Source organism: Carcharodon carcharias, chromosome 14 (assembly GCF_017639515.1).
Source record: "Carcharodon carcharias isolate sCarCar2 chromosome 14, sCarCar2.pri, whole genome shotgun sequence".
Classification (NCBI taxonomy): Eukaryota; Metazoa; Chordata; class Chondrichthyes; order Lamniformes; family Lamnidae; genus Carcharodon; species Carcharodon carcharias.
Window position 1 is genome coordinate 132,374,297 of NC_054480.1, and position 16,186 is coordinate 132,390,482.

Here is a 16,186-nt window from a genome sequence, read left to right on the forward strand (position 1 = left end):
GTTCCTTTTGCAGCTAGTCCCTCCACTGTCAAGGTTGTTAGCCGCCTGTTTTTAACCAAAACGGTGTGTTTTTTTTTTCAGTGTGTAATCCAGAAAGACCCAGAATGTCTGAGGCAAAATACTGCAGAAGCTGCAAATATGAAATAAAAGCCACCTTGGCTCAGTGGTACTTTGGCTTTGAGTCAGAAATAGGCAGATTCAATTGCTACCCCAGAGGTTTGAGTTTATAATCCAGCAGACACTTCAATGAAGTGCTGCGGGAGGGCTGCACCATGGGGAGTGCTGCCTTTTGGCTGAGAAACTGTCTGCCCACTCAGGTGGATGTAGAAGATCCCATGGAACCACCTGAAGAGGAGCAGTGGAGTTCTCCCTGGACAATATTTACCTCCCCGAACCGACATCAATAAAACAGAATCCAATCATTGTATCATGTGGGACCATGCTATGCGAAAATTGGTTGCCATTCTTTCTGCCTTACAACAGTGCCTAAGACGCAAAAAATTTCACTGACTGTAAAGCATTCTGGGGGGTTGCAAAAGGCATTTAATAAATGCACATTTTTTTTTAAAGGATACCAGATGTCCAACTTTTGAAACTAGAGACCACTTTCCCACTCCTGTTACGAATTAAAGGGTTGTATTTTTGCAGAACCTATCATATTGCAAGTCTCAAAGTACTTCACATGCAATGAATTACTGTGATGTGAAGGGATTTATTATATTGACATCTGTCATGGTCATTTGCATACAGCATAACATGAGAACCAGAAGATGTTTTATTGCTTTTAAGCAATAAAATGCTGAAGATACTCGGCAGGTCAGGCAGCAACTGTCGAGAGAGAAACAGAGTTAACATTTCAGGTTGATGACCCTCCATCAGAACTGGAAAGTTTTTAAGCAAAGGCAGAGGCAGAGAGAGGGGAGGGAAGAAAAGAACAGACGGGAAGGTTTGCGATAAGGTGAAAGGCAGGAGAGATTAAATAACAAATGAAATGATGGTGCAAGGCAAAAGGGGAAGGTAACGGGACAAGTAAAGAAACAAAGTGTGTGTCTGGGAGTCGTAAATGACGATAGAATCATTGCCAGCTGCAGCTGCCTGAAAATATGGAAGAATGGCTATGATCTAAATTTGATGAACTCAATGCTGATTGGAAATCTAAGAATGCCAAATTGAAAGATGAAGTGCTGCTCCTTGAGCTTCATGGGAACAGTGTACGAGGCCAAGGACAAAGAGGTCAGAGTGGCATGGAAGCTAGTATTTCCTTGGCTTTAAGCAAATGTAGAGGCAGGGTAAAGGGTGGACAAGGAAAGAATCAGGTAGAAAGCAGGAATGATTAAATCTCTGCCCCATACTCATTCCCCAATGAATCACAGCGAGTCATACTGAACAGGGAATGACTGAAACCCTTGCCCACAAGTGTCAACTCTTTAGTGCTGGAGAATTGTATCAAATGTATAATAAAGCAACTGCGTGTATACAGAAAAGGGACGGGGCAAGGCAAATGGGCTGATAATTGGACAAGTGAAGAAATACAAGATGGGTCCAGATTTTTTCCCGGCGTTCTCCTTTCCCTAGGCTCTGTAGTTGCTTAAAAGCATTAATATTTTCCATCTCTTGAGGAAAGTTCATCAACCTGAAATGTAAGCTGTTCATCTCCACAGATGCTGCCAGACCTGCTGAGCATTCCCAGCATTTTATGGTTCTAATTCAGCATCTGGAGTGTTTTGCTTTTGTTTTCATATAAAAGCAAATCAAGACAGTTTTGAGGAAATGAAGGAATGCTTCAGGTGGTTTCATCTCCAATGCTGTAATTCCCCAAAATCAACATTTAAATGATACTCCTCACACTAACCAACATCTCAGAACACTTTACAAGGTGAATAAAATGACACTGAACCTGGGGGAGCTGGGAGGACCAAAAGAACAGTTGAAAAACAGAGCTTTTAAGATGGCTTTAAACAGTAGGGGTACAGTTAGCAAGGCAAGGTAGTTTTGGGTGTGATTACCCTCCAATGGTGTAGTTGATGAATGAATAACAATCCTGAAGCAGAATGTGCTGTAGGAATGCCACAGCTGGAGCTTGCTTCAATGGACTGGACAGTCAAGATCCAAACAAAGGCCATGTTCCATGCTTCAAATTTCCTAACTTTTCAACTGATATTTCTTTGAAGTGTAGCAATTTATTTAAGCTATAATGCAACAGCCATTTAGTGCATCAGTATAGCAGGAAGACATCTTTGAAATTTCAAGCCATGTTGTCATGAAAGTATAATAATTTTCATAATATTTTTCTGGTTTATTGTGAAGTAGGTTTATGGGGGTAAGTATAATTGGTTGTGTGGGATTTATTGACTCTTGGAGTCAAATAGCAAGTTTAAATCATCAAAAGAAGCTAGGTGCTTGATATGCTAATGAGTAAACATGGATGCTGGCTTAGTATATGAGGTGTGAAGGGAACTTGCATTTTTAGAGAAATGAAGGGATATTTGGATTTCAAAGGGATTTTAGTCTGTTTACAACTAGCCAGATAAGCAAGGCTAAGGAATGTGTTTATTTTCCCCAAAAATTACTGACAACATATAGTGACGACATGAAAGTTTTTTATATTATGAGAGATACAGTTGCAAAGACAGAAACATATATAAAGGAGAATTAATAGCTGTGTGTCAGGAAAAGGCCATGTAACAGTAGTGTGTGAAATAGTCTTAATGAAGCCTCCAGCACTTATGCATAAGCTTGCTGTCTTACAAAACTGAAGCTGAAGAAAAGCCATTTGGAATTCCACTGTCCAGGGTATTGCATCAACTTGCTGGATCTGTTTTAAAATCTATAATCCACTGGGGACCATTGCCTTAAAGGGAGTGTAACTGGGAGTCAGGTTGATTACGGATTTTAGGAGTTATTATAGTAGTAATTGTAGCCTCGTGTACATGCTTGAAATCTTTTATTTTGTTAATAAATATTTTAATTTTGAAAAATCGCTAAAGGTCTCGGTGGACTTATTACTTCAGAATTCAGTGCACACATCTCATAATAAATACAAATTGCAGAACCGTTGTGAACAAGTTTCCCTTGTGGATTTGATCCGCCTGGTACACATATCTGCCACATCATAATGTGTAGATTATTATTAGGAAGATTGCAGTTTTAACAATGCAGCAGTCCATCAGCAGTGTTTTGAACTCGAGGCCCAGATTAACTCATGTTTTTAAGTCAGATAGTTGCAAGTTCATGCATCACACTGAGGCAAAAGTGCTACCAAATTATTAAAGCTAATAACGTCTTAAGCTTTAATCCCCTCTTTAATAGAAGACCTTCTTTATACATGCTGGTATGAGTACACTGAGTAAACTAGGACCCTTGGTCTGGGTTTGCTGTGTGGAAACAGTAGAAGCTACTTGCATTTTACATGGGCATTTGTTTGCCATAATTCTCTCTTAAAAGCCCTGTACTTGTTAAGTGGTAATACGAGCATATGAAATAGGAGTAGGAAGCCATTTGGCTCCTCAAGCCTGCTCCGCCATTCAATATGATGGCTGATCTGTTTGCGTTTCGAATTCCACATTCCCATTTACCCCTAATAACCTTCAATTCCCTTGCCTAACAAGAACCTATCCACCTCCGCCTTAAAAATATTCAATGACCCCACCTCCATTGCCTTCTGAGGCAGAGAATTCCAAAATCGCGCAACCCTCAAAAAAATTTCTCATCTCTGCCCTAAAAGGGCAACTCCTAATTACCCACAAAAGGAAACATCCTTTCCACATCCACTTTGGCAGTGCCGTTCAGGATCTTACATACTTCAATCAGGTCACCACTCACTCTTCTAAACTCCAGTGGAAATAAGCTGAGTCTGTCTTACTTTTCCTCATAAGACACTCCCGCTCATTCCAATGGATAGCAGTGAAGGCCATTGACTTTTTCATTTAACACTGTGCAGTGCAACCTCAATTGTCTTCCTCACTGGAGTGGACATTCCCTGTGGATCATGGTAATATTCCTTGCATTGAAATACACCTCATCAACTTATTGGTTTTATTTTAAACTGAAAGCCTTAAAAAAAGAACTTCCTGTAGAATTTCTTACAGATTAAAAAACTTACATTTATACAGCTTCTTTCACAACCTCAGGATGTCCCAACATATTTTACAGGCAACAACAATGGAGCACTTCTGAAGTGTGGTCACTGGTAATGTAGAAAACATGGCAGACAAACATGCCCAACCAACTGCCATAAACAGCAACAGGATAATGACCAGACAGGTTGGGTGATGGACAAATATTGGCCAGGACAGGAGGAGAACACCACTGTTTTTCTTCAAAGCAAAGTCAGAGGACCTTTATATCATCTGACAGGGTAGATAGGGCCTTGGTTTAATGACACATGCCAGTGAATGGAGCTGCCAAATATGCATGCAGCACAGGACCATGGAGCTGTCGATGAACAAAGGAGGAGCTGGAACAAACTGGAGATAAAACCACAGTAGAACCAGCATGGGGGCCAGTATCCAAATGCCCAGGGAGTGGCAGAATCAAGGCCTGAGTCAGACAGGTACTTCTCAGACACGACACAGGGGTCGAAGATGCTCTCAGAACCCAAGATGAGAGGCCCAATCATAGCCCAATTAAAGGTTACTATGGGTTTCAGTCCTATCAGAGCTTTCTGTGTGCTGGGCAGGATGGAGCACTGGGGAGGGAATTAAACGCTGTTTACAAATGCTAAGTCCTGGCATTTTCCTTGAATGGTTAGTGTCGCTGCCAATCATAAAATAATCCTAGTGTTGTGATCTGCTTTCTGGTTAAGCTTCTTCATTCATCATTTCTCACAATGATACCTGCAGAAAGCCCACAAAACTCATGCCCCCCCCGTCCCCCCATTTGAAAGAGGAGTTGGTCTCAGGACGGAAGTGTCATCTAAGTTTTGAGTTTGCATATAAGACAACTGTTTGGATATGTTGATTTGTGCTGAGTTTCAACACTTTTGCTATAAAACAAATATATTTACCAACTGCATCCATGAGAAACTGGCAAATCAAGACAGTGCTCAAAAGCATTTTCAAAATGTAATTGGTTCCCTTTCTCATTTGTTGTTTTATTGCTGTATTGGCAGTTTCCATACCTGCTTGCTGCTAAATCCCACCTTTTCCGTTACAATGTTACATTTTATGAATATTTTTGACTCAATCCAGATTTTTCTTGAAAATAGTGCAGTGATGACCATGACTACATTTTTAAAAAATGTATTCGTGGAATGGGGACATCGTTGGCTAGACCAGCATTTTTGCCCATCCCAAAATGCCCTTGAGAACTAAGTGGCTTGCTCGACCATTCCAGAGGGAATTTAAGAATCAGCCACACATTTTTGTGGTTTGGAGTCACATGTAGGCCAGGCCAGATAAGGACAGCAGATTCCCTTCCCTAAAAAGACATTAGTGAACCAGATGGAATTTTACGACAACTGACAATGGTTCCATGGTCATCATAAGACTCTTAATTCCAGATTTTTTTATTGAGTACAAATTCCACCATCTGTCATGAGCATTACCCTGGGTCTCTGGATTACTAGCCTGGTGACAATACCACTACACCAACGCCTCCCCTAAAACCTGAGGCATTTAACATCTTATCAACTAGATAAAGACTACAAAAAAAAAACTAGGTTCATCTTCAAATTGAGAGAGGGGAACGTGCAAGGAGACCTGGGTGTCCTCGTACACCAGTTGCTGAAGGTAAGCATGCAGGTGCAGCAGGTGGTAAAGAAGGGAAATGGTGTGTTGGCCTTCATAGCCAGAGGATTCGAGTACAGGGGCAGGGATATCTTGCTGAAATCATACAGGGCCTTGGTGAGACCACACTTGGAATATTGTGTATAGTTTTGGTCTCCTTATCTGAAGAAGGATGTTCTTGCTATAGAGGGAGTGCAGACTGATTCCTGGGATGGCAGGACTGACATATGAGGAGAGATTGAGTTGGTTAGGATTATATTCACTGGAGTTCAGAAGAATGAGGGGGTATCTCATAGAAACCTATAAAATTCTAACAGGACTAGACAGGGTAGATGCAGGAAGGATGTTCCCGATGGTGGGGGAGTCCAGAACCAGGGGTCACAATCTGAGGATATGGGGTAGGCCATTTAGGACTGAGATGAGGAGAAATTTCTTCATCCAGAGAGTGGTGAGCATGTGGAATTCGCTACCACAGAAAGTAGTTGAGGCCAAAACATTGTATGTTTTCAAGGAGGAGTTAGATATAGCTCTTGGGGCGAAAGGGATCAAAGGGTATGGGGAGAAAGTGGGAGCAGGCTATTGAGTTGGATGATCAGCCATGATCATAATGAATGGCAGAGCAGGCTTGAAGGGCCGAATGGCCTACTCCTGCTCCTAGTTTCTACGTTTCTCTGCTGGTCTCCCAACTTCACACAATCAAAGGCTCTACAGTACCTGAATACAGACTCACCAATTGAAACCTTGAATGAAGAATCTGTAACGGAGCCGAGTTTACAGAATCTCTCAGAATTGTTATGGTGTAGGGGACCACCATTCGGCCCATCGTGTCTGCACCGGCTCTCTGAGCATTTTAACTTAGTGCCAATCTCCTGCCTTTTCCCCGTAACCCTGCATATTGTTTCTATTTATATAATCACCCAATGCCCTGAGTGCCTCAAATGAATGTCTCCACCACACTTCTAGGCATGCGTTCCAAACCCCTAAGTACTCGCTATATGAAAAAGTTTTTTCTCACCTCGCATTTGCTGCTTTTGCAAAACACTTTAAAACTGTGCCCTTTGATTCTCGCTCTGTTTACGAGTGGGAACAGTTCCCCCCTATGTACTCTGTTCAGACTCATGATTTTGAGAGCTTCGATTAAGTTCCCCTTAGCCTTCTCCTCTCCAACTTCTCCAATCTTGCCTCATAACTGAAGTTTCTCATCCCTGGAACCATTGGCTCATAGCATCTCACAGCTACAAACAGAGGAATTCTCAACTTTGTTCCACTTTTTCAGAACTCTACCCAACAACCTGATATTGTAAGGGCACTGTACAAATGGTGATTTCTTATATATAAAAGCATAGTCAGCTCAACAGGAACAGGCAAAAGGCATTTGAAATGACCAAATTCCATAATATGGAAAAGGACTAATTTTCAAGATTATACGAAAAAAATTGGGGTATGGAAATATGTTGGGCAGTAAAAGTAAAAAGAGGAACAACAAGTGGACCAGGAAGATTTCAGGCAACCTTCCAAGCCCACAACCTCTACTACCTAAAAGAACAAGGGCAATAGGTGCATGGGAACACCATCACTTGCACATTCTCCTCCAAGTCATACACTCTCCTGACTTGGTACTATATTGCTGTTCCTTCATTGTCTCTGGGTCAAAATCCTGGAACTCGATCCTTAACAGCACTATGAATGTACCTACACAACATGAACAGCAGAATTTCAGGGCAATGCTAATCACCACCTTCTCAAGGGCAATTAGGGATGGTTAATAAATGCTGGCCTTGCCAACGACAGTCATATCCCGCAAACAAAAAACAAAGTAAGGAGAATCGGACCAAAATCTACATTAGGCAGAATTTTGCTGTCGGCAAGCGGGGGCGGGGCCAATTAAGGCCATTGACAGGATCATTTAACCAATTAAAGGACCTGCCCGTCCAACCTTAAGGTTGGCGGGTTGGCCAGGAGCCCCGGCGGCAAATAGAGAAAACATGAAACCTCATCCACCGGCGGGATGAGGTTTTATGCAGGGTTTTCAAACTTTTAATAAAGTTATTATGTAAATTATGAACATGTACCAACTCATACATGAGGGGGACATGTAAGGGATTTTTTTTTTTCTATTTCTAATATTTTTCAAAGTCCAGGCGATCTCCCTGAGGCTGCACTTAGCCTCAGGGTGATGTGCATTCTTTCGTGCAAATGTGCAAAAGAATGCACTCTTGCTTTTAGGGAATCCCCCTGCCCGCACAGGGAGCGCATAGCATTTCCCGCCAGACGTCACATTGGGCAGGTCTTAATTGGCGCGCCCACGTAAAATGGCAGTGCGGCCCGCTTCACTGGCAGGGATCGGCTCCCTGCCCACCAGAGATTGGATCGGGCCCGCCTGCCCGACAGGCAGAAAATTCTGCCCATTGTTTATTATCCGAGGGCTCTTTTCTTAAAATTAATTATGAATGTTTGTAAACAGGTGAGTAATGCAAGACCAACCAGGGACCATATATATAAAATAGTCACTAATAAAACTAACAGAGAATTCAGGAAAAACTTACTCAAAGAGTGGTTAGAATGTGGAACTCAACCACAAGGAGTTGTTGACTTTAAAAGCAAAGGTGCATTTAAGTATTGCTGAAAAAGAGAGACCTTTTTTGGTTGAAGCTTTTCGTCTTGCATTCAAGACAATTCGCAAGAACACCAAATGTAAAGGGAACAACTTTATACTATGAAATTTATACTATGAGAAGGGAGAGCTGATTAGTTGGCAAATACACTCCGATTGGTAAAGGTGTTGCCATGGAGAATACACCAGTCGATGGTGACTGACAACTAACTGCCAAACATTGTTTGAAAGTTAAACCAGGCAGCTTGACACTGAGGAATGAACCAGTGAATGGCTGTCACTTATTTTGTCTAGCTGAAATAGGCACAATGTCTGTACATGTTCTTTTTGTCTGCAAAGAACAGAGCCCTGTGTATTAATATATGCAGTTTCCAATACATGCTAATGCGTCATACTGGGAGCTCAACTGACAACCTTCAACTGGTTGTCAGCATAATTCTCAGCACACTGAGGATTATTTAGCAAATGTCCAATCGTGGAATTGCATCTAATGTTGGACATTGTGTTTTGAGTTTTGCGAGCACAGGCTTGTTGGGTACAGTCTGTAACTTGCCCGTTACGAACAGTGAAAGGGACATGCTGTTTGATACGATCCACCATCAATCTTTGGGACCTATGGCCTACATACCTAGAATCATACTGGCACTAAAATTCACATTACTCATTTCTGTGATTTGTGTGTGTTTTTTTTTTTAAAAAGCAATACTCAAGCTCTGTACTACCAAAAAACTAGATGCATTTAAGGGGAAGCTAGATAAACTCGAGTTAGAAAGGAATAGAAGGGTATGTGGATGGGCTTAGAAGAGCTTGGTGGGAGGAGGCTCATGAAGCATAAACAATGGCATAGATCAGTCAGGCTGAATGGTCTGTTTCTGCGCTGTACATTCTATGTAATTAATCTGTTTATAATAAATTATGTACCATATGCAAATTCAATCATTCATAAGGCATTGTGTGCTGCAATTAATTACCGTCAGATCAATCCCTGCCTGCCATGCTTTTGCTGTAATATTTACACTAGCCCCATCTGAAATTTCACATGCACCATTAACCTACAAGGCGGCGGTGAGGTGTAGATGATTGGATGAATCTTCAGAGCAATTCCAAAGGTGGCTCAGTGCACGGACGCTCTAGAACAGCGGTGGGCAAACCACAGCCGGCGGGCCGCACCCAGCCCCGTGGAGGATTTCATTCAGCCCTCGAGCTACATTGCATTAAGAATGGCCACAGGAAGAGGTCTGAGCTAAGCCAATGAGCAGTGGCTGGAGGCGAGTATTTTTTTTTGCGAGTTGGGGACAGAGTGCAGTTGCCATGTCGAGAGGAGTGGGGGCTCATATGGAGAAGCATTGAAACAGCACACAGAGGGTAACCTGCTGACTTGTCTCCTGATTTCTGCTGACTTTGTGTTGAGCACTGGAACAGATTTAACTGAAGTGATTTAAAATGTCAGTGGGCATTGTATAGGTAGGTTATTAAATTTACCAGTCACTGCGCCTATCAAATATTTTAATTGATCTGGCAAACAAGCACTTAGGCTGTTATGATTTCAGTGATTAATTCATCAATAATTATTCCATCCTAATCCATAACATAAATTCAGTATTGGGGAAAAATCTGTATATTTGGTAGTAAATACCTGTTTTCTTAAAAGCATTATTAAAATACCACAGATTTAAATGCAGCATGTCCATGTTATTATTGTATGTTATAATTTAGATGGAGGATCTGTGATTACTAATCCATTTAAAAAGGAGTCCTTCAACCAACACTCAAGAACCACTGGTCTAGCGAAAGGAAATCACAGAATCGTTACGATATGAGGAGGAGGCCATATGGAACAGAAATGGCATATATATTTATACATACATATATATATATATATATACATACACACACATATATATATATATATATATATATATATATATATATATATATATTAATTTAAAAAAAAGCCTCACACCACTACACATGTGAATAACGAGGTGTCTCTCTCTGTACAGCATTTGTACACGATTTAGGCCTTGTTGGGTTTCATTAATTTTGATGTGACTAAGTTAGTATGGTCAGGCCTGACCACAAAGATGCCCTCAAACCTTAACCCAAATTAAGGAATGACCTCGAGGAAGAGAAAGGTGGATGCCGAATGCTGAATATTCAAAGAATGGACTTCTAAATATTCTATTTAATATCCAAATAGCTGTCGTCAACACAATTCATTTCATGCATTTGGCCCTCAACAGCTCAGCAAAACTTAAGTGGCCCTCCAGCCCAAACAATTACCCATCCCTGTTCTTGAAGGTTGTTCTTTGCCTAATTCAGAACGTTCAATTTAGATGAGTTGTAACTTCCAATCACCAGATTAGCAAGTAATTAAAAAGTAAAAACTGCGGATGAAAGCATTGCTATAAACTGGTTTTTAACCACCATGTGCAGAGGATGCTTGATAAATACAGCAAAGGGGAGGAATAGGAGAGTATAGGCCACCTGATCTACCAAGTTCATTCCCATTAAAGTTTATTCAATATTTCTCTCAAAAAAATTTGTTTCCATACTGGCCCCACATCAAAATTGTATCCTCAACTCCTCAAAGGGTCCAAGGAATTAAACCAATGTGGACCAAAGACAGGCAGACCATCATAAAATCCAAGCTTTTGGTTTATATTTACCTTGTGAATCTCATCCAGGGCAGTAGGGACAGGGAGGAGAGGAAGAGGAGAAAATAAAAAAGGGGGTGGAAATTAAATCAGAATTTCTGATCCTGACCACTGTGCAAGGACCCTTGCTGGAAGAGATTGTGTTTGGCTTTGATGCTCCTCACAGCAGACAGTTCACCAACACATGCAAAAAAACAGAAAATGCTGGAAAAACTCAGCAGGTCTGACATCTGTGAAGCATCTGTGGAGAGAGAAATAGAGATAATACAGTTTCGAGTCTGTGTGTCCCTTTTTCAGATTTCTGTTTTTATTTCAGATTTCCAGCAACCGCAGTATTTGGCTTTTATCTCACACCCTGGGGTCAGCAATGACTTGTTAATCTGGTATAACGAGTTCCAATGCTGATGGATAAACCATGCAGCAATTTCGGGATAGGAGGCGTTTTTAAAAATATCAATACCCTCCTTCCCCACTAGACGCTTTTACGTTTCCTTCTGACAAAGGTTTAAAGTATTTTTTTAATAAAAAAAGCACACAAACTATTGAATTATTTCACAAGCTAAGGACTCCAAATCAAAAGTTTTCACAAAAGGGATTGTTGTGGGAAGGTCAATTGCTGTGAGCCGTATCTTCAGAGCTGTCAAACCCTTTGGCAAAGATAAAACTAAACCCATTCATGCTTGACATTTTAATTCACCAATGGCCATCCTACGTGGAAGCATCTTTGAAGTAATTAATCTCCATCTGTGTTCATTTTCAGGGCAATGTGTTACTTATAAACACCGCATGACGTGGGAGTGTTGTTAGACAGACTTTCAACTCCTGGAGCCAGGTGTTGAACAAAAGAAGTGTCAAGAACCACATCTATAGCTGGAAATCCTTTTGCATCCCTCCCAATTTTTTCTCTTTTCTTCCAGGCCCGCTCTCTCCCCAACCCCAGTCCCAAAGATGCAACCTCTTCGTTGTACATAGATGCACAGAGAATTGGCAGGTCTCCAAGTCTACTCAGGGAAGTGACCAATCTTTATGTTGAGTTTATACAGAGGAGTACTGGCAGGTGAACTGGCTGGAAGGACACTGCACAGCCCTCAATCCTGTCCCTGCACTAATGCACTTACTACTGGGGTTGGGGCCCAATGGAGAACAGTCAGGAGCGGGAGGTTTGGCTGACCTCTCAAACCAAGGACATAGATATTAATTCCACCACTCACTTCTGCCTCAGCTCAACAAAGACCAGGGAATATCCTGGGATTTTCCTGGTCTATACGATTCACATTTAGTATGTATTTACCCATTGAGCCATTGGGGAGGCTCTTCCACAATTATGTATTTTTAAAAATTTATTTACGGGATGTGAGGGTCACTGGCTAGGCCAACATTTATTGCCCATGCCTTGTTGCCCTTGAGGTGTTGGTGGTGAAGTGCCTTCTTGGACTGCTGCAATCCCTGTGGCATAGGTACACCCACAGTGCTGTTAGGGAGGGAGTTCCAGGATTTTGACCTAGCAACAGTGAAAGGACGATGATATATTTCTAAGTCAGGATGGTAAGTGGCTTGGAGGGGAACTTCAAGTGGTTCCCGTGTATCTGCTACCTTTGTCCTTCTAGATGGTAGCGGTTGTGGATTAACTCTAGACATCATCACTCTGCACACAGATAGGCCATTCAGTCTATAGACACCAGACTATAACAGTGTCCATGCCATGCACAAGCCTCTTACCATCCTATTTCTTCTCACCCCATCACCATAACCTTCTATTCCTTTCTCCCTCATGTATTAATCTAGCTTTTCATTAAGTATATGTATGCTAACCGCATCCTTAGTAGCTTAAAGTCATGTACTGCCTGTAAAATTCAACATTTTGCATCTTCAATAACATTTTCTTTTAGCAGTATGCTGTCCAGAAGACCCATACCTTACCCATACCCTTTAGCACATGCGTGCAGGACAAATTCCACGCCTTTGTTCCCAAGTCCCAAAACTCCAAAGGCTCCAATTGTAATAGGCCTCGACTGAGACCCATGGTGACTTTTCAAGCAAACCAGAGTTACTAATGGTTTCTAAGTCTTGACTTGAGCTGTCTCAGCAACTGAATCAACACCACAAAATAAATGGAAGTGAGATGTTTTTTCATCCCATGGTCCCCACTCACCTATGAGGCTTCTTTCTCTTCAACATGTTCACATGAATTCCAGTAACTCTGCAAGAGATTAGATAAGAAAACATTCAATTACTTTAAAGCATAAATTCTAGTCCTCCACAGCTCATGCAGCCAGTGCAAGCTGCAACAGCTGTGTTTACTCATTCAGATGGCCTAGATTAGTTTTAGGATTGGCTTTTCAATTCTCAACAATAATGGGTCAGGATTGGCTTTTCAATTCTCAACAATAATGGGTCTAAGAGCCAAGGATCCAGATCCTTGGTTCACACTTTGAAATGGAATAAAATGTGAGATAAGGCAGTGAGAAAGTTACGAGGTGGGGGTGGGAGAAAGAGGCCTGGAGGTGGGCGGCTGGATTTTAAAACCATTTTGTACAATGCCAAAGATAAAATTTTGTTACTCATGCAATGGAAAGTTTAGAACTGATTGCTCAGGTCTGAGCACTCCAAATTTAGTATTAAAACAAACCCCAGCTATGACTCAGAGAGCATTAAAAGTAATACAGACAGCTCCAAGAATTCTCCGCTCCCAGCCAAAAAAACAAACAATTCTGGTTGCCTGCACTTCCTGTTCAATATGAAATGCGTGGAACAACTTAAACTTGTGCAGTTTGTTTCAAAACTAGAGCCAAATAAAATAGTAATAGTATATGTGAATTCACAGTGGAATTTCCATGGTTTGTGCTCCAGTTACTTGCCTTCTGGTTATCTGAAAAAACTTTTGCTAGGCAAAGCCTCATGTGAGCCATCATCGTGCTACATAGCCCATTATCCCCAATTGGTTCCGCTGTGGCATAAATCAGCCTCTCGGCATCAAATTGATTTGACCCAATGATATTTAAATCCTTCTGACCTTCAGCTCCCAGGTCTACAGTATTGCTTTATCAAATAGGCAAGGCCAAAATTTAGGACACAATTCATCAATTCCCATTATCCATCAGAATGTCTCTCCCAAACAGCAGATGATGCAAACGATCTAGATGAAGGAACTGAGGGCATCGTGGCTAAGTTTGCAGATGATACAAAGATAGGTGGAGGGACAGGTAGTATTGAGGAGGCGGGGAGGCTGCAGAAGGATTTGGACAGGTTGGGAGAATGGGCAAAGAAGTGGCAGGTGGAATACAACATGGGGATGTGTGAGCTCATGCACTTTGGTAGGAAGAATAGAGGCATAGATTTTTTCTAAATGGGGAGAGAATTCAGAAATCTAGAATGCAAAGGGACTTGGGAGTCCTAGTCCAGGATTCCCTTAAGGTTAACTTGCAGGTTGAGTCGGTAGTTAAGAAGGCAAATGCAATGTTGGCATTTATTTTGAGAGGATTAGGGTATAAAAGCAGGGATGTGCTGCTGAGTCAGACCACATTTAGAATATTATGAGCAATTTTGGGCCCTGTATCTCAGGAAGGATGTGCTGGCCCTGGAGAGGGTCCAGAGGAGGTTCACGAGAACGATCCCAGGAATAAAAGGCTTAACATATGAGGTAAGTTTGAGGACTCTGGGTCTGTACTCGATGGAGTTTAGAAGGATGAGGGGGGATCTGATTGAAACTTACAGAATATTGAAAGGGCTGGATAGAGTGGACGTGGGGAAGATGTTTCCATTAGTAGGAGAGACTAGGACCCGAGGGCACAGCCTCAGAGTAAAGGGAAGAACTTTTAGAACAGAGATGAGGAGAAACTTCTTTAGCCAGAGAGTGGTGAATCTATGGAATTTATTGCCACAGAAGGCTGTGGAGGCCAGGTCATTGAGTGTATTTAAGACCGAGATAGATAGGTTCTTGATTGGTAAGGGGATCAAAGGTTACGGGGAGAAGGCGGGAGAATAGGGTTGAGAAACTTATCAGCCATGATTGAATGGTGGAGCAGACTCGATGAGCCGAATGGCTTAATTTCTGCTCCTATGTCTTATGGTCTAATGTGTTTCTGGATGAGTAGGGGAATCAGTCAAAAGATTCAGAGGTGAGTTTAAACTCTGCATATACTATACTCACTCCATCAGACAATGAAAAATTTATATACAATTTTTGACCACATTGCCTTTGGCACCTAATGAACTACGTCAGTAAAAAAACTTCTGCAGAAATCCTGCCCTTTAGTTCCAGCTTTTAACAGTACAGATTTAAAAATTGTCGAAATGGTAACCTATCTTTGCTCTACAGATGCTAACAGGTCAGCAGTGCATTCACAACAGTTCCTGTTTTGATCTTTTATTTTGATATCCAATATTTGTAGTTTTCTTATTATCACCAGTGCACTCAGGCTGCCATGTGTACCATTTATAGAAATTACTGCAACAATTTACCAAGGCATCTTTGACAACGCCTCCCAAACCCATAACCTCTACCACCCAGAAGTAAAAGGGCATGCAGATCATGGGAACACCATCACCTCCAAGTCACACACGTCTTGACTTGAGCATCTATCTGCCATTCCTTCACCACTGCTGGGTCAAAATCCTGGAACCTCCTGTTACTAATTTATAATGGGAAAGAAGTATATTTATAACAGAAACTGTGTAAACACATCACACTGCAGTAACATTCTCCCACCAGTAGAAGTGACGTAATGTGATGAAAAATAACTACTTGTGTCATTATAAGATGACAAGCTGACATAGGCATTTTCCGATATAAATATGGCCAATAACATTAATAGTGGAAATATAAATGCATGGCTGCATTGCACAATTTTAAAATGAGGACTGAATTAAATCTGCAGACACTGTTCAAATCCCCCTTTTGCTCTTTAAACTCTCCACAAACGGTCATCTCCTTTATTTTGGTTCTAACTCCACACTGAATTTTTTCCCCCTCTGTTCTGGATGCAAATATTTTTATAAAATCCCCTTCTACACTCAGTTTACTCTCCTTCCTTAAAAAAATTAAGTAGCGAGTTGCTGTGATTTAGAAACGTACTGCTTAACAGGGTGGTGAAAGCAGATTCAATAGTAACTTTCAAAACGGATTTGGATAAATGAAAAGGAAAAATTTGCAGGGCAACAGGAAAAGAGCAGCATAATGGGACTAATTG

At 41.4% G+C, this 16,186-nt stretch overlaps 1 protein-coding gene across 6 annotated transcripts in view; it reads right to left on the reverse strand.

Annotated features, from left to right (window-relative positions):
• Nucleotides 1-16,186, reverse strand: part of LOC121287376 (spindlin-1-like) — a 63,847-nt gene that overhangs the window by 22,292 nt on the left and 25,369 nt on the right. For 5 of the 6 annotated variants that reach the window (XM_041205189.1, XM_041205186.1, XM_041205188.1 and 2 more), the window contains exon 2: nt 13,150-13,197. In XM_041205189.1, coding sequence (XP_041061123.1) covers nt 13,150-13,175 — 26 coding nt within the window. In that variant the 5' untranslated portion in view covers nt 13,176-13,197. Of the gene's footprint in view, nt 1-13,149; nt 13,198-15,544; nt 15,629-16,186 lie in introns of all 6 variants that reach the window. The other variant, XM_041205192.1, reaches the window with a different exon arrangement.